The sequence below is a fragment of the Drosophila miranda genome, chromosome 4 (assembly GCF_003369915.1).
Source record: "Drosophila miranda strain MSH22 chromosome 4, D.miranda_PacBio2.1, whole genome shotgun sequence".
NCBI classification, from domain to species: Eukaryota; Metazoa; Arthropoda; class Insecta; order Diptera; family Drosophilidae; genus Drosophila; species Drosophila miranda.
Window position 1 is genome coordinate 2,486,886 of NC_046677.1, and position 23,451 is coordinate 2,510,336.

Genomic DNA, 23,451 nt, shown 5'->3' on the forward strand with positions numbered 1-23,451 from the left:
TCTTCACCCACTGTTCTGACCTCGAATACCGCAGACTTCGATTTAAATTTTCTGAGTGGCTTTTATTTATTTGTTATTTAATCTAACAATAACTTTATCAAAGGTTATAAACAGGGTTGCCACAGAAAACTCTAGACTTTTTTACTCTAGTGGTGTGCCAAATCCCCCGAAAAGTCCCGATCTGAGGAGGTTTTATTGTTCGGACAATTCTCGGAACTCACGCGCAACAATTCACTGTTAGCGTTCTAAAAAGTATAATTTGTAAAGCCTAGCACTCAGACGAGCGAAAATATTGACTAGTCAAATCAAGAATTATATTCCTGTGGAAACGATTAGAATTCACCCTTGTTTTATGGTCGTGCTGCTATTTTTTCACCGACTAGTACCACTAACGATACAGTATATAGATGTGACAGTTCATACAACGAGCTTGTCGCACAACGAACACTTAGAATAGGGGCCTTCGGCTCTGGCGTTCGACTACCGCCGCGTCATCATACGCCATCCCGCCCAGCAACGCATAGTATACGTGTTTTAGTATAACACACACAATCAGGCTGTCTCCGTTTTTCACTTACTTTTGCGGATTACGTTTTCAGCCAAAACGTTTCGTTTTCGTTTTAAGGTGCTCGATATGTTTAATTTTTCATCGTTTCTGGCAAACAAAAACAGCTGACCTGGCTGCTTTGTAAAAATACAGCGTGATTAAAATGGATTTTATTTTTTCAATTGCTTGTTTTCAAGCAAAACGACTGCAGAAATTACGTGATCTAAGAAGATCTAGACATCTTAGATGCAACACTTGAGTATCTAACATGTCTGACGAGCTGTGAGTAACAGCATGCAAATTGAAAATTAAATTGCCAATGGTCAAGATTTCAGATTTGTGAAGTCATTTCGGATCGAAAACAAACTTTTAAAATGATTGTGGAGAAAGATGATTTAGGCTTTCCCCTGGATATAAAGAACAAAGCGGTAATTTTAGAATACAAAATTAATTTTCTGCACTTACATTTTTAAGTCCGAATTAAATGGGGCGGGAAACAGCTGTGCACACCCAAATGTTCTGTTAAGCGCATGCTACAAGCACAGTCTGAGCTGTTAAGCGCATGCTACAAGCACAGTCTGAGCTGTTACATGGAAATTTGTGCTGTTATGCGCAAAAATTTATTTCTTGCCAACCAAATCGGATGTTTTTGCATCAAAACGAAAATTTTTGTTGCCCTGGCCAATTTTTCCCGAGCCAAAATTTGAGGTTGGGTTAAAATAAAATTATTTATAAAGAAAGCGCTAGCTAAATTACCCCGATATAGGTGTTAAGTTTATGTTAATGCTTGGACGTTGACATGCAATAACTGCATCTTACAAGAGGCGATTCAATTACTGCACCGTCAAGTGGCCCGTCCGAAACCAGCAGATGGCTGTTACGCGAGCATGCAGGAAAGATAGCTGATATACTAAAATTCGAGGAAAATTAGCACTAAAGTTACTAAGAGAACTTTGCATTCAAAATAAACATAAAAATAAAAATACCACTACAATTACTAATTACTAGAAAGGTGTGTAAGGACTATTAATTTAATAAGAGGAAGAGAATTAGTGGTAGATATAATATGGTAGAGGGAATTATAATCCGAGCATAAGACCCTAAACGGTTCATGCAAGGAATAATTCGATCTACAAAGTAGAAGGAACAACGGTATAAAATATTTAGTAGGTCTAATAGGAATCGTGAAGTTTATGCGGCTCAACAGATCAGGGCTGTCTATGTCACCCCTGATCAAGTTGTGCATAAAAATCACACCAAGCATTTTTCTACGGTTAACTAAGGATGGGAGGTTTACTAATAGCAGTCTACTAGAGTAAGATGGGAGTCTCACACCTTCATCACAGTTAAGGCCCCGCAGAGCAAAGAGTAAAAAGTTTTTTTTGTACTGATTCTATACGGTCCTGGTGTACTTTGTACTGAGGGCACCATACACAGGAGCCGTATTCTAAGATCGGACGAACAAGGGCGTATAGAGAGTCTTTGTTATATAGGGGTCTTCAAATTCTTTTGACCACCTCTTTATAAACCCAAGCAGGCCCATGGCCTTATTTACCATGGTAGAAACGTGTTTAGAAAACTTTAACTTGGGGTCTAGCATAACACCCAGATCATCCACCAGGGTAATTCTCTCAAGAGAACCACTAAATGGGGTATAGGGAGCCAACAAAGGGCTAGAACGATGAAATGTCATAACTTTCCATTTCAAGGTATTAAGGTGTAACAAGTTTGCACAACACCAAGACTGAAAGTTATTGAGATCGGATTGCAAGCGAGAATGAAATGAATTGTCCTTATACTGGACACAGAGCTTAACATCATCCGCATACATAAGTACTCGAGAGTATGTTTATAGATGGCAGCCCTGTGGTACTCCCGAAGAAACCTTTACTGGTAAAGAGAGGGAGTTTTTGAAGAGGATTCTTTGAGTCCTGGAACAAAGATAGCTAGAAATCCATCTCAGGAGGTTGGGCGGAATCCCTAAAAGGTCAAGTTTATGCGCTAAAAGGGAATGGTTTACAGAGTCGAATCCGTCTGTAAGTTACTTTGAAAGCCTTTAATAATGAAAGAGGTAAACTCTAACAAGTTCGTGGTGGTTGATCGCCGCCTTATAAATCCATGCTGAGTTGGAGATATAAGTGACTTGCAGAGATGTTGCAAGTGCGGAGTTAGAACCTTCTCAAACATTTTGGGATAGCGGATAACTTTGCTATACCTCTATAATTTTTTGCGTCAGACTTGCTACCTTTTTTATGGAGAGGAATTATAAACGATTCCTTCCAGATCGGGGAGAAGCAAGAAGAATCAATGGATAGGGTGAATTGTTTAAACGAGGGTCCACACAGAGCCTGCGCAGTACCTGAGTACACAACCTGGAACCCCGTCTGGACCCGGTAAAAACACCGGCTTAACTACTCGAAGATCATGAAGTAAAGAAAATTCATTTAACAAGGGACTGAGAATGCCATTCGACCTCGGTAAACCGTATGGGTACGGATGACCAGAGAAGCTTTCCTCAGAATAGGTGGTTTGGAAAAATTGGGCAAAAAGATCGGCAATTGCCTGATCATTATTTGCCGACGTATTACAAAATGATAGCGAGGATGGGTGTGCGGACGTTCTACGCTTACTGTTTACGAGCAGTAAAACTGTTTAGGGTACTGAGAAAAACATATCCTGCATCGAGATAGGTAGTTCTTATAGCATTGTGCATTAAGAACTGAAAAGTTTGACCGAGCTGTTACATAGAGAGAGTGAGAAGTAGAAGAACCAACTTCTTGAAATTTTTTATAAAGTCTTTATTTTAATATTTTTAGGCTGGACAAGAAAGCGGGACACAAGAATCAAAAAATGTGCCAAGAGCATTGTAAAAAATGTTTGTGCCTTTTATGACATCAGTGCACAAGTACAAAGCGGACCAATTAAAATCCATAATTAGATTATTAAGATTCGTAAACTCGGCTTTACGAAAGCAACGGAAACGTTCAGGTGGCCTACTCGACCGATCCAATACAGTTGGTCCTATATCTAGCGACACTTCGAAAGTAGGATGGTAGGCGTCTTCAGGTATAGTGAGCGGAAGGGCTCGGGCTAACAACACTAAGGTCGGATCCGATACAAAGCACAGATCAAGCAATCGACCCAAGGAATTTTTCACATGGTTGACTTGAGACAAGGACAGGTCAAGCAAGCCGTCAACAAAGTCATGTCGTGACATGGGCACTAGGATACTATACTCGTTTACCGAAGACCAAACAGTTCCTGGCAAGTTGAAGTCACCAAGAACTATCATATGATCTTTATCTGATAGCGAGGATGAAACAGCGGTTAAAGCGGACAAATGCTGCTCATAAATAGAGATATCCGAAGAAGGTGGAATATACGAACAAGTAATGAATATAGTGAAAGCGGGAAGAATCCGTTTTACACACAGGAATTCCAGTTCCGGTTGAACCTGGACTGTGAAGTGTTCCGAGCTTTTGTATCGCTAAGATTCGCTAATTTCTATAAACTATTTTTAAAATAAGAAATAAGTCGAACAAAATTTTAGGCACACTTAGCATTTAGTACATTTTTATAAGTGGGGAACAGCTGTAACAGGGCAACCGCGCTTTTAGTATTCTATGTTAACAGCCTGTTATCGCTGCTGGGTACCGCTATTAGGTAACAGCCAGTTACATCGCCCTCTGGCTCGCTCTCGTTTTCTCGGCTTTGTGCGCTCTTCCTATCCGCACGGCGCTCGATATTTTCTTAGCATGTAAGCTAGAGGCAGTTACGTTCCCCGTTTCAACCGCCCTATATACCGAATCACAGAAATATACGACATATATGCACTTATCGACACTACCTGCAATTCTTAATACGACGACTGCTTGGAGTTATTCTACAATACCGTCCGTACTCTTCGTTGGATAACTACGGCTCGATATAAGCGTTTGTCCTTTGAGCGGGTCTTCGCATTATAAACGAGGGGGAACGTTGTGAGATGCTGCGGCGACCGCAGCTCTACATTTATACCCGATACATAGTCAGTATGGCTACATTGAGCGACAATGTGTGCGTGCGGGAGAGACAGAAAACGTGTCTGAACATGTCGTCGGGCGCTGCGTAGCCACTGAAAATTGATTTGTTTCTTTTGGAAGGGGTTGGGCCGAAATTTTGAGATTTACGTTTTATAGTGAAATCTAACAGGAGTGTAGATACCAAATCCGAACACTTACTTTAGCGGTTTATGCTTTCAACCAAATCGTTTCGTTTCCACAGTTTTCAAAAATTTTTGTTATCGATATGTTGCAGTTTTGTAAATATATATCGTGATAAAAATGTCTTTATTTTTTCAATGGCTTGCTTTGAAGCAAAACGACGGCAGAAGGTGCGCGACTTAAAAAGATACAAACATCTTAGATGCCACACCTCTATATTTAAGAAGTCTGACAAGCTGTGAGTAACAGCATGCATTTACAAATTCAATTGCTAATGGTCAACAAGTTATTTGTTGCACCAACATTTTGAATGAAATATGGGAAACAGCTGTCTTTACCCTGATGTTCTGTTACGCGCATGTTTTGAAAACAGTCTGTGCTGTTACGCGCACATTTGTGATGTTATGCGCAAACATTTATTTTTTGCCAACGTTCCGATAACCAAATCGGGGTGCGTCAGCTGTTATCACCAAACCGAAAAGTGTTGTTGCTTCAATTATTTTGAGCCAATTAAGAGGTTGTGTAAAAAAATATATTTTCAAAAGGCACAAGCTAAATTGCCTTGTTAATGGTGTCAATTAAATGTTAATTCATCAATAGGTAATCTATTTCCTTCCCTTTTCAATAAAGATTCGTTTTTATACCCGATACTCAAAATGAGTATTGGGGTATATTAGATTTTTGGCGAAATTGGATGTGTGTAACGTCCAGAAGGAATCGTTTCCGACCCCATAAAGTATATATATTCTTGATCAGCATCAATAGCCGAGTCGATTGAGCCATGTCTGTCTGTCCGTCCGTCCGCTCAAAGACTATAAGAGCTAGAGCAACGACATTTTATATCCGGACTTCTGTGATATGTCACTGTTACAAGTATATTTCAAAACCCCGCCCACTTCCGCCCCCACAAAGGGCGAAAATCTGTGGCATCCACAATTTCAAAGATACGAGAAAACCAGAATCGTAGAGACTGTCCATATCTTCTAGACTGCAGAATCTGAGTTGGATCGTATCATTATTATAGTCAGAATCAAGAAAACAATATCATTTTTTCTCGCCCTGTCTCTCTCTAACACACACGTATCATAGCTGGCTTTGCTTAGCGCAAAACATTAGCGCCTTGATCTCAGAGACTATAATGCCTTCAGCAAGGCATTCGATTCTGTGAACCATGCTCTGCTTATTCACAAGCTCTCTTTATTAGGGTTCCCAACGAATCTTCTAGATTGGATTTTGTCCTATCTCTTTAACCGTACTCAACGTGTTTTGTTTTCTAACGTGTTGTCAAATACTGTTAATGTTACTTCAGGTGTGCCACAGGGAAGTCATCTGGGCCCGCTTCTGTTTATTTTATTTGTGAATGACCTTCCTCAAGTTATAACATACTCTACTACACTAATGTATGCTGATGATGTCAAAATCTGTCTTTCTTACTCTGATTGGTATTTGCACACACGCCTTCAATTGGATCTAAGTGAACTACTATTGTGGTGTTCAACTAATCTTCTTTTTCTGAACCTTTCTAAATGCAAACTTATGACATTTTACCGTCGCGCTCCTCATTTTGTCTCATATGTTCTAGGAAATCATGTCCTTGAGCGAATTTCGAGTTCAAATGACCTCGGAGTCCTTTTTGATCATAAGATGTGTTTTAACACCCATATAGCTGCAACTGTAAATAAAGCTAAGGGTGTTTTAGCGTTCATCAAGCGTTGGTGCAAGGAGTTTGACGACCCGTACGTTACGAAACAACTGTACATCTCGTTAGTACGTCCTATATTGGAGTATTGTTTTTGTGTGTGGAGCCCGCAGTATAAAGAGCAGCAGGCTGTTATTGAATCCGTGCAAAAGCAATTTTTAATTTTTGCCTTTCGGAACTTTAACTGGGACTCGGGTAGAATCTTGCCACCCTACCGGACTAGGCTAAATCTTATTGACCTGCAACCTGACGTTGCACCATCGCAGAATATGCAATGGCGTAATATTCGTGCACAAGCTCTTTCTTGGGACTGTTGACTCCCATACTCTCTTGGGTCAGATTGACTTGGCCGTTCCATCTAGACCTACCCGTACTTTTAGGCCTATCCGTCTACCCATATGTATGCTGATCATGAACCTTTTAGGGTTTTATGCCATAATTATAGCTCCCTCTGTCAAACCCTATCCCCTGAACTATCTCTTAAACTAATTGCATGCAATATTTATAATCATTTAAATTTAGCTAACTTTTAACTTATCTTTTTCCGCCTTTAGTAACTAAGTACCTTTATTAACAGATAATTTGTTAGTTTAATAAATAAATAAAAATAAAAGCTAGAGAAACCAAATTTTTCATCCACACTCCTGTGGTATCGGACCTTGACGAGTTTGCTTCAAAATTTCGCCACACCTTCTGCCCCCGTAAAGGATGCAAATCTGGGCATCCACAAATCTCAGAGACTATTAGAACTGACTGTACTTTCACTGCTACAAAACTATTTGTAATTTTTCACTGCAAAACTCACTGTTACAAGTGTATTTCTTTTTGCTCACTGTAGAGAGCTCACTGCTACAAGTGTGTTTAAAATTTCGTCCTTTGTGTGGGCGGAAGGGGGTGGGGCGAAATTCTAAAATATACGTTTTATAGTAAGATCTAACAGGAGTGCGGATACCAAATTTGGTTACTCTAGCCTTAATAGTCTCTGAGATTTTTGAATATCCCCAGATTTTCGTCCTTTGCGGGGGCGGAAGGGGGTGTGGCGAAATTTTGAAACAAACTCGTCTCGGTCCGATATATTAGGAGTGTGGTTACCAAATTTGGTTGCTCTAGCTTTTGTAGTCTCTGAGATCTAGGCGCTAATGTTTTACTCTAAGCAAAGCCGCCTATGCTACGTGTGTGTTAGAGAGAGACAGGGCGAGAAAAAATGAAATTGTTTTCTTGATGCTGGCTATAATAATAATACGATCCAATTCAGATTCGGCAGTCTTAAAGATATGGTCATTCTCTACAATTCTACGTTTTTGGTTTTCTCATATATTTAAAATTGTGGATGCCACAGATTTTCGTCCTTTGTGGGGGCGGAAGTGGGCGGGGCGAAGTTTTGAAATATTTTTGTAGCAGTGACATATCACAGAAGTCTGGATCTAAAACATCGTTGCTCTAGCTCTTATAGTCTTTGAGCACTAGGCGCTGAAGGGGACGGACAGACGGACAGACGGACGGACGGACAGACAGACAGGGCTCAATCGACTCGGCTATTGATGCTGATCAAGAATATATATACTTTATGGGGTCGGAAACGATTCCTTCTGGACGTTACACACATCCACTTTTACCACAAATCTAATATACCCCAATACTCATTTTGAGTATCGGGTATAAAAATATTAAATATATTATATATGTATATAAGGCAAGCTGGCCCAATCAGAGAGCAGTGGTTAACAGCAGTAACGGCGGATCAACAGCAGATGAACAGCTGATAAGCAGTACCAGCAGAGAGGAACGAAAATGCAGTCGAAAGAGGGAACAGCAGCATACGGACGCGACTCAAGCAGCAGAAACAAAATTAGCAGATATTAGACGTTGCCTTAAGAACTTTCGTAATCACACATACCACATACCGTGACAATAATACATAATAATAATCACATAAATATTATATAAATTTAAATAAACATTAACTTTGTTGTCTTTTAGGTGAAAATACTAAATGAAAATGTAAAATTAGCCGCTGCAATACTAGATCGATGCCCATCTTGTATGTCTAACTTAGTTCGTCACATATGCGAGTTCACTTGCTCTGCGAATCAATCCCAATTTGCGCATGTGGCTGCCACGCAAAAGAATACAGAAGGTAATATATAGAACTGTTAAAATACTTAAATATCGTACATTCATAGATTATATATATCATATATACATATGTCTTCTTATTAAGATATGTAGCATTTTCATATCAATATGTTGTTTGAACCATCGCGAGAATGTTTATGTGGTTTTAAAGCCCGAGGTGTTTTTAGCATAGGCCAGCAGTTCCTGTGGCGTCCTCTTGGAGGCATCTTCCAGCGATGCCAGCACCGGGGCGCCCAGATATTTCCTCCTTGACCTTGAGAGACGGACAGTTGCAGGTGAGATGTTCCAGGGTTTCGATTGCCCCAGGTTCATCACATTTCCTACAACTGTCTCTGTTGGTGATCTCAGCTTTGTTGCATGTGCAGCAGCCAGACAGTGACCTGTTAGTATTCTTACTAACAATCTACAGTCCTTTTGTGGTAAGTGCAGTACGAAGTGGCTGAGTTTCTCGTTGCGGTCCTTGCAACGTTTTCGAGGTTTTGCAGGTGGTGGTGCTCCTCCACCTACTTTCGGTTTGTGATCTGGCCTCCTTCTCCAGATCACTTTGATGCATTCTAAGGGAGACAGGCACGTTCTCGGTTCTCCTATTCGACAGCCCGACGCCTTCCTTGGCTAGTACGTCCGCCGCCTAGTTTCCTTCGATGCCTTGGTGGCTGGAAACCCAATAGATCCGCACCGACGTTGTAGTGCTTAGGGTAGTGCGACCACCAGATTCCACAGTAGTGGCGACAGGACTACACCCTGAGGTGTGCCTTTGCGTGCGCCCTTTACCATGGAAGCGGTGCCCCACTCCGATTGCACCCGTCCACAACTTAGGAGGTTCTTGATCCAAAGGTTGATTGCTGGGTGTATGTTACTCGCTTCTAGGCGACTTGTTATTGTGGTTGTGGCCACGTTATTGAATGCTCCGGAGATGTCAACAAATGCTCCCAGTGCATACTTTTTATTGTGAAGGGCGCTCTCGATGGTGGCTACTAAGTCCCCCTACCTTATTCCTGATGTGTAAATACAACAGCTTTTTCAGTGTTTTTTCAGTGGAGGTAAGGCATCATTACTGGGAATATCCCGTCCAGTCTTGGTGCTTTTAGGCCCCGGAAGGAGTCTATGGCCCAGTGGATTCTCTTAATGGTTAACAGACCTATTGGGGGGTGTTGTTCCTCGGTTCCTAGGTCCTGATGCTCTTTGGCGTCAGTGACCTCGGTGCATCCAGGGAAATGCGTCTCCATTAGTGCTGTTAGGGCTTCTTTACTGCCCTCTGTCCACTGTCCGCTATTTAGTTTTAATTGACTCTGTACTGTGGACTGCTTTGAAAGTAGCTTCCGGAGCCTAGCTGTTTAAGGCACTTTCTCGATGTTGGAGAGGAAGTTCCTCCACGAGTTCCTTTGTGCCTTACGTATTTCCTTTTGTAGCTCCTAAGTAGGATTTTATATTCCTCTTTGACAATATCTCGTTCGCTTGTTTGGCGATTTTTAAAAATTCCTTGAGGTTGTTCCTTTGGAAAGAAAGATCCCGGTTGTACCAGAGTGGCTTGGACCTCCTCTTCGTTCTCGAGGGTTTGCACCATGCATGGTAGGCGTTCAGTAACTCGTTGGATAGGGTCTTTAGGGACTTCTCTATATCCTCCGCGGATTTCACTGAGCCCGGATTCGCGAGCTTCGAAGTAACAGTCTTTTTAAACTTTACCCAGTTTGTGTTCCGGGGGTTTCTATAGACTGTTATCTTCGAAGAGTGTTTGCACTTGAACTGAATGTACTTATGGTCTGAGAAAGATGGTCTTTCGAGGACTCTCCAGTCAGATACCAAAGTACTCTTTCCCGTGACAAGAGTTAGGTCTAGCACGTTTGACGAGGTCGGACCTACGAAGGTGTGTTCCTCCCCCACGTTTGCTATGTCTAAGTTAGTGGATAAGATAAAGACTAGGAGTGACTCACCTCTATCGTTGATGTCGGGGCTTCCCCACACATTGTGATGGGCGTTGGCCTCTGCGCCGATGAGGAGTTGGAGATTTTTGGAGCCGGCTTCTGTCACCAGACTCCTAAGTTCTTTCGGTGGGGCGGGACTGTCGTGTGCCATGTAGCAGGAAGCTGCCATTAGGCGCTTTTCCTCGCTCTCCGGCATCACCACCGTCAGGTCATCCGTGCTGTAATGAGACATAAGATGAGCATGGATTCCCTTCCAAATGAGTACGGCGGTTCTGTTCCTGCTTACCGATGTTGAGTAGAAAAGGTTGTAATTTGAGGACTTTAGTCCGGCCACAGAGTTGCTTGACGCAATCCACGGCTCCTGGACTAAAGCTATGTCAGCGGTCCCTTGCTCCATGACAATGGAGCCGACGCTAATTTGCTCTTAAGGAGGTTGAGCTGCAGCACCCTTAGCGTCGTGGGTGGATAACTCAACCTCACACTATGACTATGACTATGATTGTCAGGTCACCGTCCTCCTCTTCCTCCGAGTCCTCCAGCACAAGACCATAGGGGTCTTTGGACCCCGCTTGTCTGAAGGGTGTGCGCATCTTTTGCGCCGCCGTCATCTTCCCATTCTCGTCGCTGCGGTCGATCAAAGCCACAATGACATATCTCTTGGACACTTCGCTCATTGCCTTCTGTCTAGGCTTCCTCGTCTTCGGCTGGGGGGTGGCCACCTTGGGCCCGTATTGCCGCTTGCTTGCCGGAGTGTCTTTGGCAGCACTCTCGATCGGGCGTTGCCTCTTGGTGGCCAACATCTCCTCCACCTTGTTAGCGAATCCACCGTTATTGCCTTCATCTGGGGCAGCTGCGCGTAGCGTTTGCGGCCCTCCTGTACCTGTTGCTCAGCCCAGGCTAGCTTGGATTGCTCCTCTTGGGGGATATCCGCGTTGCCCTGGAGCCGGCTCAGTATCTTGAGGGCCGCCTTATACTGAGCTTTTGCCTTCATCCCCTCCCTGGAACGCTTCGGCCCTTCCCTACGCAGGGAGCTGGTATCTGGTACCCGGAGAAGGCTTTCCTCTTCTGCCTTGCTAATGGATAGACGCTCTCCGGGTCCGATCCTGTGTCGACATCGGCACCCGCGCGGCTCACCCTGCAACGCTTCGTTTTTGTAGCAGAAGTATTGCAACTAACATGGCCTGCTCCCGCCGTGCCCGAGGTGTGTCCGCTGGCGATACGCATAGAGGATTGATCCTCCCCGTGCCCTAGCACGATTGATCCTAGCAGTCACGCTTTCCACCGACGTTTGGGTTGACATCCCAACCCGTGCTTGATCTCTATCAGCCTCCACGACTGGCCCGAAGGTCCTTACCAGTTAATATTTTTCGGGCGGACCACCCCCAAGCGTTTTGTGCCTGGCCTGGCCAGGCACCTCTAGCCTTGGCCCTGGCTCAGTTTCCCCGACTTTAGATCGGGAAGACGCTGGACCATTGCCTTCGCTAGACACTGCATAACCCCGGACAAAGCAAGCGACAGTGCATTACCTTGCCCGGGATAATGCAGTGTCTGCAGTGGAGGGTTCAGCTAGTGGGTTTTTTCCAGCCTGCTTAATACAGCAAATTTCGGTTTATAGGTCTTCTTAACACTTATTGATTTTCTCGACCGATTGCAAAGTCTCCCAACAATGCCAAACTATCGCTACCTACGATATATATACATAATTAACAATAATTAAACAATGCCACAGATTTTCGTCTTTTGTGGGATCGGAAGGTGTTGGGCCGAAATTTGGAATTATACTTGTAATAGTCTGATAACACAAATTTGGTTGATCTAGCTCTTATAGTCTCTGAGATTTAGGTGCTCATACAGACCGACGGACAGACAGACATGGCTATATCGACTCGGCCAGTAATTCTGATCAATAAAATGTATACATCCACTTGCAGCACAAATCTAAAGTACTCCTATGCTCTTTTAGAATAGCGTATAAAACTGCGTTGTAGTGATTGCGCACTGGGCATCTACAGTGCCAATATCTAAAAAATTGTTCGGTTAAAAAAATATGCGTACAATTTTTTTTTTGTTTCAAGTTTAATATTATTTTAGCTTACATGATTACAGACAAAAAAAAAATACAAATATGTACAACAGTCTAGGAAAAGAGTCAGTTATACCTGTAGATATATCGAGCCATTTTTTTACGATCTTTTACGTTCCTTTAACTTTTTTTATACCCGATACTCAAAATGAGTTTCCGGGTACATAAAGTATAAACATATATTTTGATCAATAGCCGTGTCTGTCCGTCCCTATAAGCGCATAGTGCTCAAAGACTATAAGATCTAGAGTAAGGACATTTTATATCAAGACTTCTGTGATATGTCACTGTTACAACTATATTTTAAAACTTCGCACCGCCCATTTCCGCCCCCACAAAAGGCGAAAATCCGGTGCATCCACAATTTCAAAGCTACGAGAGAACAATAAAGCAGAATCGTATAAAATTACTATATCTTCTAGACTGAAGAATCTGAGCCAGATCGTATAATTATTATAGCCAGAATGATGGAAACAATTTCATTCTTTCTCGCTCTGTTTCTCGCTAACACACACGTTTCATGATCGGCGTTGCCTATTGCAAAAAGTAAGCGCCTAGATCTCAGAGACTATGAGAGCTAGAGCAGCCAAATTTGGTATCCACACTCCTGTGATATCGCACCGTCACAAGTGTATTTCAAAATTTTGCCACGCCCCTATTAATGACGAAAATCTATGGCATGAACAATTTTGAAGAATGACCATATATATCAGATTGCCGAATCTGGATCAGATCGAATCATCAGTATAACCAAAAGGAACCAATCAATTTTCAGTGTCTACGCAGTACCCTACAAGTTCTGACTGATTTTCTGTATCTTTCTCATACAGTCTTTATAGTAGCCACACTGAATAAGTATTGGGTAGAAATGTAGAGTTGTGACCGTAGCAGCAACTCAACGTTCCCCCCATTTTTTCGAAATTTTTGTTTGTAAGTGAAGGTTCATTTATAAGACATTGCTTCTTTAGTGATCCTTCGTAGCTCATAAAAAATATTTCAAAATAACTGTATAAATTTTATTTTAGGTGTTCCCTATGTCAGTTCTTTGGACTTGCATATTACGACAGAATATATGAACAAAACTTATAAATCGTGCTCCCAGGTATGTTAAAACCAAGAAAATTATTGAACGCTTAAATCATTGGATCAATGGAGTATGTTCACCAGAAAAACTTTTTCAGTGCTCAGTGATGGATTTCACTACATTTCCGCTGTATACCCAACCGACTGTTATATTCGTTGTAGGCGTATATTAGATATGTGGTGAAAATAGATGGGATGAATAGGGCGTGTCGGGTCAAGCAGCATTTTTTGTTATTATTTCCAACGCCCACTGTAAAGATCATTTGTTACCGCACATGCATATGCAGCAGAATTCTTTCGTCTCCTTATATCTCAGTCTCTCGTACTCGGCTTAGCAGCGGCCCCGAGCAGCTCTAACGCTCTCCGGCTATCCTACTCTCTCGCTCGCGTCTAAACTTGCTGCATAGGCATAGGCCCGTCAATTTTTAGTCTTGAGCTAATCGTCGCAGCTATTAGATTAACATCCTCGCATCATTCGTTCGCCCAATCACCCCCATATGTACATACGCAATAAGTTGGTTCACATATGCAAATAAATTGTGAATTATATACAACCTCTCGACTTTCATTAAATTCAAATTGCAACAGTTATTAAAAACGCTTAATAGCTTAACAGGGCGATTGGGTCAGGTCTGTCTATCCGTCCCTATGAGCGCGTAGTGCTCAGAGACTATAAGCGCTAGAGCAACGACACTTTGCATCCACACTTCTGTGATATGTCACTGCTACAAGTGTATTTCAAAACTTCGCCCCGCCCCCACAAAAGACGAAAATCTGTGGCAACCACAATTTTGAAGATACGAGAAAATTAAAAACGCACAATCATAAAGAATAACCATATCTACCAGATTGCCGAATCTGGATCAGATCGGATCATTTTTTTTTAGCCAAAGGTACCAATCCATTTTCGGCTCGGCAACACGTGCTGACTGATTTTTTGTCTCTCTCGCACGCACTCTTTGCCGTGTCTGGCGGAGGAGAGCTATACTGACTATGTATCTGGTATAAATGTAGAATGTTGTACAACAGCAACTCACAACGTTAACACTCAATTTAAAAAAAAAAAGTAAAAAAAAAAATTTGTAACATGTTTAAAGTTATCTAATATATACAATTCTCGTGTCACAAGCTTTGTTGCTAAACTCCTCCGTAATGGCTCTACCGATTTTGTGTTAATTTTGTGTGCTTATCGCGCCAATCTGAGCCAATAGCAATGTAATGTAAATGTGGCGACATAAAATTCAAAGAAAAATATTAAATTGAATACAAGTTTTTCTTACACATATGAAATCCCAGTAGGCCGAAATAAAAATTTGGTCCTGGGGTTTGAATATTGGAAGCGAAAATATCTAAAAGAATGTTAATCGAAAGCACATAAAATTTCAAGAAAATCGGTCGGGTCATTTCGGAGAAGTTCAATAACAAACATTGTAACCCGAGAATTCAATATATTTGAGCAATGCCAATAAGACGCAGAGGGGCCAATTTCAGTCGTCAAAAGATCAAGTCTGGAACAATGCGAGATATAAGATTACAAATTTCAGGCGAGCTGGCGCTGTTACGTGAATCACAATCGCAAGAGGCCCGATATGAACGAAATCAACAAAAGCAAATGAACGGAGAGTAACGCGCAGATACATAGTCGAAAGACGTAGACCAACAACGCCAACAATTTCATCGAGCATTTAGATCAAATTTATTTTTTCGACTAGCATTCCACTAGGAGCCAGATTTTAAATATTATGCTTATTCTAAAGTGATTATTGGTACTTTGGAAAAGAAATGCCCACATTGTCATGCACTCAAATTTAAAAATGAGCCAGTTGGGGTGCGTTGTTCATCAGGAACAGTACAAACAACCGAAATTGAAACACCAACTGAACTATTGCACGGTTTACTTGCCGGTACAGATCCAGATTCTAGCATGGTTTTGAAGATAATTCGCACATTCAATTCCTGTTTCCAAATGAGTTTTTAAATTCATTGGATTTGCCAGGCAAACCACAACATTTACAATTGAAGGTTGCATCTGCTATCATTCTGAGATCCGGATTAACCAAGAATATTGTACACTCTATTGCGCTGAGAGATCAATCTTTACTGTTAAATAATATTATAATTGATACTTAAATCCCCCCATACTTATAGTATATAATTATTTGTACTGAACTGAAAAAATTTTTCCTAGAAATAATTTACATGGCAGAACAACGTTTGCCGGGTCACCTAGTAAATCTATAAAAAACGAGGGGAAACGTTGTGAGTTGCTGCTGCCACCGCAACTCTACATTTATACCCGATACATAGTCAGCATGGCTACATTGAGCGACAAAGAGTGCGTGGGAGAGAGACAGAAAACGTGTCCGAACGTGACGTCGGGCGCTGCGTAGCCACTGAAAATTTTATTGTTCCTTTTGAGTATAAAAATTATCCGATCTGATCCAGATTCGGCAATCTGGTAGATATGGTCGTTCTCTGGTCGATTGTGCTTTTTTAGTTTTGTCGTATCTTTGAAACTGTGGATGCCACAGAGTTTCGTTCTTTGTGGGGACGGTAGGGGGCGGGGCGAAGTTTGTTAAATCAACTTGTAACAGTGACATATCACAGTTATCTGAATAAAAAATGTGAGCACTAGGCGCTTATTGGGACGTACAGACGGACGAACGAGCAGACAGACATGGCTCAATCGACTCGGCTATTGATGCTGATCAAGAAATTATATCCTTTATGGGGTCGGGAACGCTTCCTTCTGGACGTTACACACATCCTTTTCACCACAAACCTAATATACTCCTACACTCATTTTGAGTATCGGGTATAAAAACACGTCAATTTGGTTCACAGCGGAAAAAAGTTAAATTTTTTAGAATAGTGGTATTTTAAAAATGTTTTTTATTTCAATTTTTGTTTTTACATTTTGTATATCATTCTCCCAACAAAGACATATTTTATTTTTATATAGTAGACAAATATACACTAGAACAAAGTTTAACTTTGACACAATATTATGAAGATTCTAGACGGCTGTAAAATTTTGCGATAAATATTGGTAATTGCCTTTAATCAGGCTGTGGTCGCGGGGGACTAGCGGGGTGGACCAGAGCTGCTTGCGGGGGAGATAAGAAGAAAAAAGGCACGACCGTTCTTCATTAATGTGAGATTGCGACTCTCTCTCCGTTTATTATCCTAAGCTATGCTGCAGCGAACGTTGCTCAACATCTTTATGTTGCTTCATTATTTTGGGCGTATGTAACTATGTTAGGTGGTAGATCTTAGAGGGTGAAGGTTACCATTTAACTAATTTATTTCAAATTTGCGGCTGCATCAACCGCTGTACCGACAACGGCGTAGAACCGTGTACTTGTGCAGACTTCATTCTGAAATCATTCAAATTAATTTTGTTTTATGAAGATATTTTTTATTCGTTCAAATTTAAGTTAGCAAACTGAAACGGCCGAATGTCCCATTCTGCGCCGGATGATATACATATAGTGCAATTAACCACAAATTTATTCGTGTAAAGACGCTCAGGGTATGCATGGGTACTTGTGATTGTGTTGCTCATGAAATTTATCCTGCTAAAGATACTAATAAAAAGCGATCAAATACTAAATCTTGGATAAAAAAAAAGCCAACGAGTACAACAGAGCACATGCTCTGTAAGCAATAAAGCTAAAGATCCAAAATCGCACTCGTGATCAACAACAACAAGAACATGAATGTCGACTTCTTTATATGTGCACCCTAGACACTGCAAGCGAACGCGGAGAGAGCACGCACTCTCTCTCCCCTGAAATATTATGCTCAAGCAGCACATTGCAAAGTGAGTCGTGGAGTTTCCAGTGCCCGTCTGCCGACTCGCCTATAACTGTGCCTTCGACTTCAACAACAGTTGCTCAGCGCCCGGTATAATACAAACTGGGCTCGATCGCTATATGCTAATAAAAAGATAACCAAATAACCAATAACCAAACGTCTGAAAACACTGTCCTTAAAATGGCGCTGAAAAACAATTGATTCGCTATTCTTGGTTTCCCAGAAGAAAATTATGATAACTCTCAAATGCCTAAGCAAAGCAAGTAAAGCCTCCACCTATTTATGTGCGTCAGGTAAACTGTACTGATTTATTTAGATAAATAACTGATAAAATTGGCGAAAACAAATTCTACGTCACGTCAATAAAAAGGGGTAACATTAATGAAAAAAAAATACAAGACCATGACGAACATAACTATCGATCAGTGGCCAAATACCTCGACAATGAAAAAATGAATTACTATACCTACCAATGGTAAAGTAGCAAAGGATTACATGTGGTTATCAAAGGAGTCGATTAACAATTCCGGTCAATGAGATAGTAGCAAGGGCTTCGAAGTCAATATGGCTATTAACATAACAAATAGAAATAAAATTCCCAAACCAATGTTCAACGTAGAGCTGACACCTGATAGTATGCCTAACACCAACGAGTCGTACGCCTGAGTCTCTAAACCGAAATTTCTACAAATCACTGCACCATCAGGTATCGCAACAGAGGCAACATGGCTAAATCGATCGCGAGATTTTGCAGGTAATGGTATGCTGCTATCGCTTGTTTGCATTTTTATTTATCGTGGACGTTGACATGACTGCATCTTTCAAGAGGCGATGCAATTACTGCACCGTCAAGTGGCCCGTGTGACACCAGCAGAAGGCTGTTACGCGAGCGTGCAGGATAGCTGTTAGACTAATATTCGAGGAAGAGTATCACGAAAGTTTCTAAGAGAACTATACATGCATTCAAAATAAACATAAAAATAACACTACAATTACTAATTACTAATTACTAGAAAGGTGTGTAAGGATTAGTGATTTAATAAGAGGAAGAGAATTAGTGGTGGATATGATATGGTAGAGGGAATTATAATCCGAGCATAAGACCCTAGACGGTTCATTCAAGGAATAATTAAATCTTCAAAGTGGAAGGAACAACGGTAAAAAATTTCTAGTAAGTCTAATAGGAATCGTGAAGTTTATGCGGCTCAACAGATCAGGGCTGTCTATGTCACCCCTGATCAAGTTGTGCATAAAAATCACACCAAGCATTTTTCTACGGTTAACTAAGGATGGGAGGTTTACTAATAGCAGTCTACTAGTGTAGCAGTGTACTTCATCACAGTTAAGGCCCCGCAGAGCAAAGAGTAAAAAGTTTTTTTGTACTGATTCTATACGGTCCTGGTGTACTTTGTACTGAGGGCACCATACACAGGAGCCGTATTCTAAGATCGGACGAACAAGGGCGTATAGAGAGTCTTTGTTATATAGGGGTCTTCAAATTCTTTTTACCACCTCTTTATAAACCCAAGCAGGCCCATGGCCTTATTTACAATGGTAGAAACGTGTTTAGAAAACTTTAACTTGGGGTCTAGCATAACACCCAGATCATCCACCAGGGTAATTCTCTCAAGAGAACCACTAAATGGGGTATAGGGAGCCAACAAAGGGCTAGAACGATGAAATGTCATAACTTTCCATTTCAAGGTATTAAGGTGTAACAAGTTTGCACAACACCAAGACTGAAAGTTATTGAGATCGGATTGCAAGCGAGAATGAAATGAATTGTCCTTATACTGGACACAGAGTTTAACATCATCCGCATACATAAGTACTCGAGAGTATGTTTATAGATGGCAGCCCTGTGGTACTCCCGAAGAAACCTTTACTGGTAAAGAGAGGGAGTTTTTTAAGAGGATTCTTTGAGTCCTGGAACAAAGATAGCTAGAAATCCATCTCAGGAGGTTGGGCGGAATCCCTAAAAGGTCAAGTTTATGCGCTAAAAGGGAATGGTTTACAGAGTCGAATGCTTTACTAAAATCGGTGTAAATAACATCCGTCTGTAAGTTACTTTGAAAGCCTTTAATAATGAAAGAGGTAAACCCTAACAAGTTCGTGGTGGTTGATCGCCGCCTTATAAATCCATGCTGAGTTGGAGATATAAGTGACTTGCAGAGATGTTGCAAGTGCGGAGTTAGAACCTTCTCAAACATTTTGGGATAGCGGATAACTTTGCTATACCTCTATAATTTTTTGCGTCAGACTTGCTACCTTTTTTATGGAGAGGAATTATAAACGATTCCTTCCAGATCGGGGAGAAGCAAGAAGAATCAATGGATAGGGTGAATTGTTTAAACGAGGGTACACACAGAGCCTGCGCAGTACCTGAGTACACAACCTGGAACCCCGTCTGGACCCGGTAAAAACACCGGCTTAACTACTCGAAGATCATGAAGTAAAGAAAATTCATTTAACAAGGGACTGAGAATGCCATTCGACCTCGGTAAACCGTATGGGTACGGATGACCAGAGAAGCTTTCCTCAGAATAGGTGGTTTGGAAAAATTGGGCAAAAAGATCGGCAATTGCCTGATCATTATTTGCCGACGTATTACAAAATGATAGCGAGGATGGGTGTGCGGACGTTCTACGCTTACTGTTTACGAAGCAGTAAAACTGTTTAGGGTCCTGAGAAAAACGTATCCTGCATCGAGATAGGTAGTTCTTATAGCATTGTGCATTAAGAACTGAAAAGTTTGACCGAGCTATTACATAGCGAGAGTGAGAAGTAGGAGAACCAACTTCCTGAAATTTTTTAAAAAGTCTTGATTTTAAGCTTTTTAGGCTGGATAACTCTTTGGTAAACCAAGGGGGTTTTCCAGATCTAATCGGACAAGAAAGCGGGACACAAGAATCAAAAAATGTGCGAAAAGCATTGTAAAGTTGTTAGTGTTTACAACTTAAATCAAGCATCGAACATAGTCTTCGAACAGCAGTACACTCACATATACACAGAAACATAAACACTTATACGCAAGATACCTAAACTACACGAAAAAAAAACCAAATCAGAGAAGAGACGTGAGAAACATACAAACAGACATAAAAAAAAAATGTCATCATCTACTGCACCGCCAACAAAGCGCACCCGCAACAATGCTGGGACAGGAAGTGAGCGCCTCTCCGACGCCCTCCAGGCTTAATTGCTGGAGATGCTCAAAGACCGTTTCTAAGAGCAGACCAAAAAAATATCGTCCCACGTCCGAAAGGCAGAGCAGCGCATCCTCAGCAGTATCATTGAGCGCTTGGATTCGGTCGCTGGTGAGGTTAAACAGATGGGTGCGGCTGAGAGGGATCGGCTGGATGAACGGGTTGTGCGGCTTAACCACTTGGTGGGAGAGTGGGTGGCCTCGAGGCGAGATTGGCAGCCGAACACATGGCAACGAGCGCGTGTGAGTTACGAATCCACGGCGTTCCCTTTGTGGAAAAAAAAGCACGAGCTCTGGTCAACAAGCTCTGCTTCTGTGAGAAGATCTCCTCAGTAAGATTGGGATTTACCTCCGCGGGAGCAAGAGAAATCTGAGCTTACAGTTCTTAGGTTTCGACTCGGACGCTTCTGTCTACGTCAATGAGCAGCATTTAAATATGGACGTTGACATGCAATGACTGCATCTTACAAGAGGCGATGCAGTTACTGCACCGTCAAGTGGTCCGTGTGATACCAGCAGAAGGCTGCTACGCGCGGATCCCAGGCAAAACGCAGCCCTCCTCCCGCCTCACGCGTTAACTGAACCGAACGCAAGCATGCAGGAAAGATAGCTGTTAGACTAGGTTAGGTTAGGTTAGGTTGAGGCGGCTGCCGGGCTCGCTCGGAGCCCGTCACACTTAGGCCAGTTTCGGCCTGTTGTGATACCGCTTAGGATCCTACCTTCCTGCGTTGTGAGACTTCCTGTCAGCAATTATCCCATCTAGATGCTCTCACAAAGTTTTCGATCTTCCTGGGACATAGTTTGGACATCTCCGAAATGACGTTTAGAAAAGCCCAAGTGTTGGAGCCTTCTGCTGCTGAGAGCTGGGCAGGAGCAGAACAGGTGTCAGCTACGGCAAAAATCATTATGTGGGGCCCCCAGCCTGTTAGCGTGGGTGCCTATTAGCCAATGGCCTTTGAGGGAACGTATGACTGCGCTGCACTTTTTCCTGCCTAGTTTGCAGAGCTTAGAGGTGAGCTTCTTATCTATGGTCGGTCATGTTTGCCGAGTTATGCGACATCGTGGCACTTTTTGCCACATATCGTTTGTTAAGCGCTTGTATTGCTCTTTTATAATAAGCTTACAGGTGGCCATTGGCATACAGATATCCTCCTTGTCTTGGAGAAGGGGGACTGTAGTGCCAGATCTGGCCAGCTCGTCCGCTATACAGTTGCCCTCGATGTGCCGGTGGCCCGGGATCCAAATCAGGCTAATAGCAAATTGCTGAGCCATCTCGTGCAGAGATTTGCGGCAGTCTGTCAGGGTGGCCGAGTTCGAGGAACTCGCACTTAGCGATTTGATCGCAGCCTGGCAATCGCTATAAATGTTTAGCTTGGTTGCCGTAACGGCAACCGCTTGTAGGCAGTCTAGAGCCTCCCTGATTGCTATGACTTCCGCTTGAAAGACGCTGCAATGATCTGGAAGCCTGAAAGAGTGCCTTATGTTTAGCTGTTCAGAGTAGATTCCTCTTTCGACCCTGCCGTCCAGCTTCGAGCCATCCGTGAAGATGTTTATGGGCCTGGGAGTCCCTCGAGCCATTCGTCTCTATGAGGGATGATAGTGTTAAAGGGAGTCTCTGTGTACTCCCCTGGAACTTGTTCTTGCTGGGACAATGTCTCTAAGACGTATTGCTGACATTTCTGCCTGCTCTTTTGCTGCAAGGTCAAGGCTCTGGAGGCATAACATGGCGCTTATCGCATCATTTGGTGTGGTGCGAAGAGCGCCACTGATGCAGAGGGCGACAGTTCGCTGAACTTTGCCCAGTGTCTTGGTGATCGCCCTTTTTGATAGGGCCGGCCACCACACCATAACTCCGTAGAGTAGTATTGGTCTAACTATAGCTTGATATATCCATTGGACTATGCTTGGGATCATACCCCATCTTAGCCCAATAGCTTTTTTGCATGTGTAGAGTGCAGTCGTTGCCTTCTTCACTCTGTCTTTGACATTCAGGTTCCAGTTAAGCTTCTTGTCAATTACCAACCCTAAGTAACTGGCACTGTCGCTAAAGGAGAGCCTGCATCCTTGTAGTATTGGAGGGTTGAGGGGGGGACCTTGTATTTATTTGTGAATAATACGAGTTCCGTTTTTGAGGGATTTCCCAGGCCGCGCGATTCTGTCCATTCCGACAGTTGCGCTAGCTTTGCGGTCATTATGTCGCAGAGTGTTTGGGGAAGAGAAGATAATCGCAACGTCGTCCGCATAGGCCTCGACTTTGCAGCCCCCCCCTTCCAGATCACATAGAATCTTGTTGACTGCTGTGTTCCACAGAAGAGGAGACAGGACTTCACCTTGCGGGATGCCTCTGTTGACATACCTTGACTGGGCGGACGATCCCATCGATGATGTCACTGTCCTGCATATGAGCAATTGATCAATGAGCATCACCAAGTGACGGTCCACGCCCCGGTCAGTCAGGGCTTCTGAAATGGTGCCCGGTACAAAGTTGTTGTAGGCTACCTCGATATTGAGAACAGCTATTAATGAGTATTCTTTGAGATGCAGAAATTTTTCTACACTCGAGATTACTTCATGAACTGCCGTTTTCGTAGATTTTCCTTTCGGATAGGCATACTGCCACTTAAGGTTGTCCGATGTAACCCGATAAGTCTCCCAAAGGTTTTTAGTAGGAAAGACGATAAACTGATTGGTCTAAAGACTTTCGGCGCTGAGTGTGAGGCTTTGCCTGCTTTGGGGATGAAAACTATCCTAGCCTTTA

General features: G+C 42.4%; 1 protein-coding gene across 5 annotated transcripts in view; it reads left to right on the top strand.

Annotated features, from left to right (window-relative positions):
* Window positions 1-23,451, top strand: part of LOC117188775 (NPC intracellular cholesterol transporter 1) — a 250,321-nt gene that overhangs the window by 55,675 nt on the left and 171,195 nt on the right. For all 5 annotated transcript variants that reach the window (XM_033393141.1, XM_033393139.1, XM_033393143.1 and 2 more), the window contains exons 4-5: window positions 8,429-8,585; window positions 13,615-13,691. In XM_033393141.1, coding sequence (XP_033249032.1) covers window positions 8,429-8,585; window positions 13,615-13,691 — 234 coding nt within the window. The remainder of the gene's footprint in view (window positions 1-8,428; window positions 8,586-13,614; window positions 13,692-23,451) is intronic.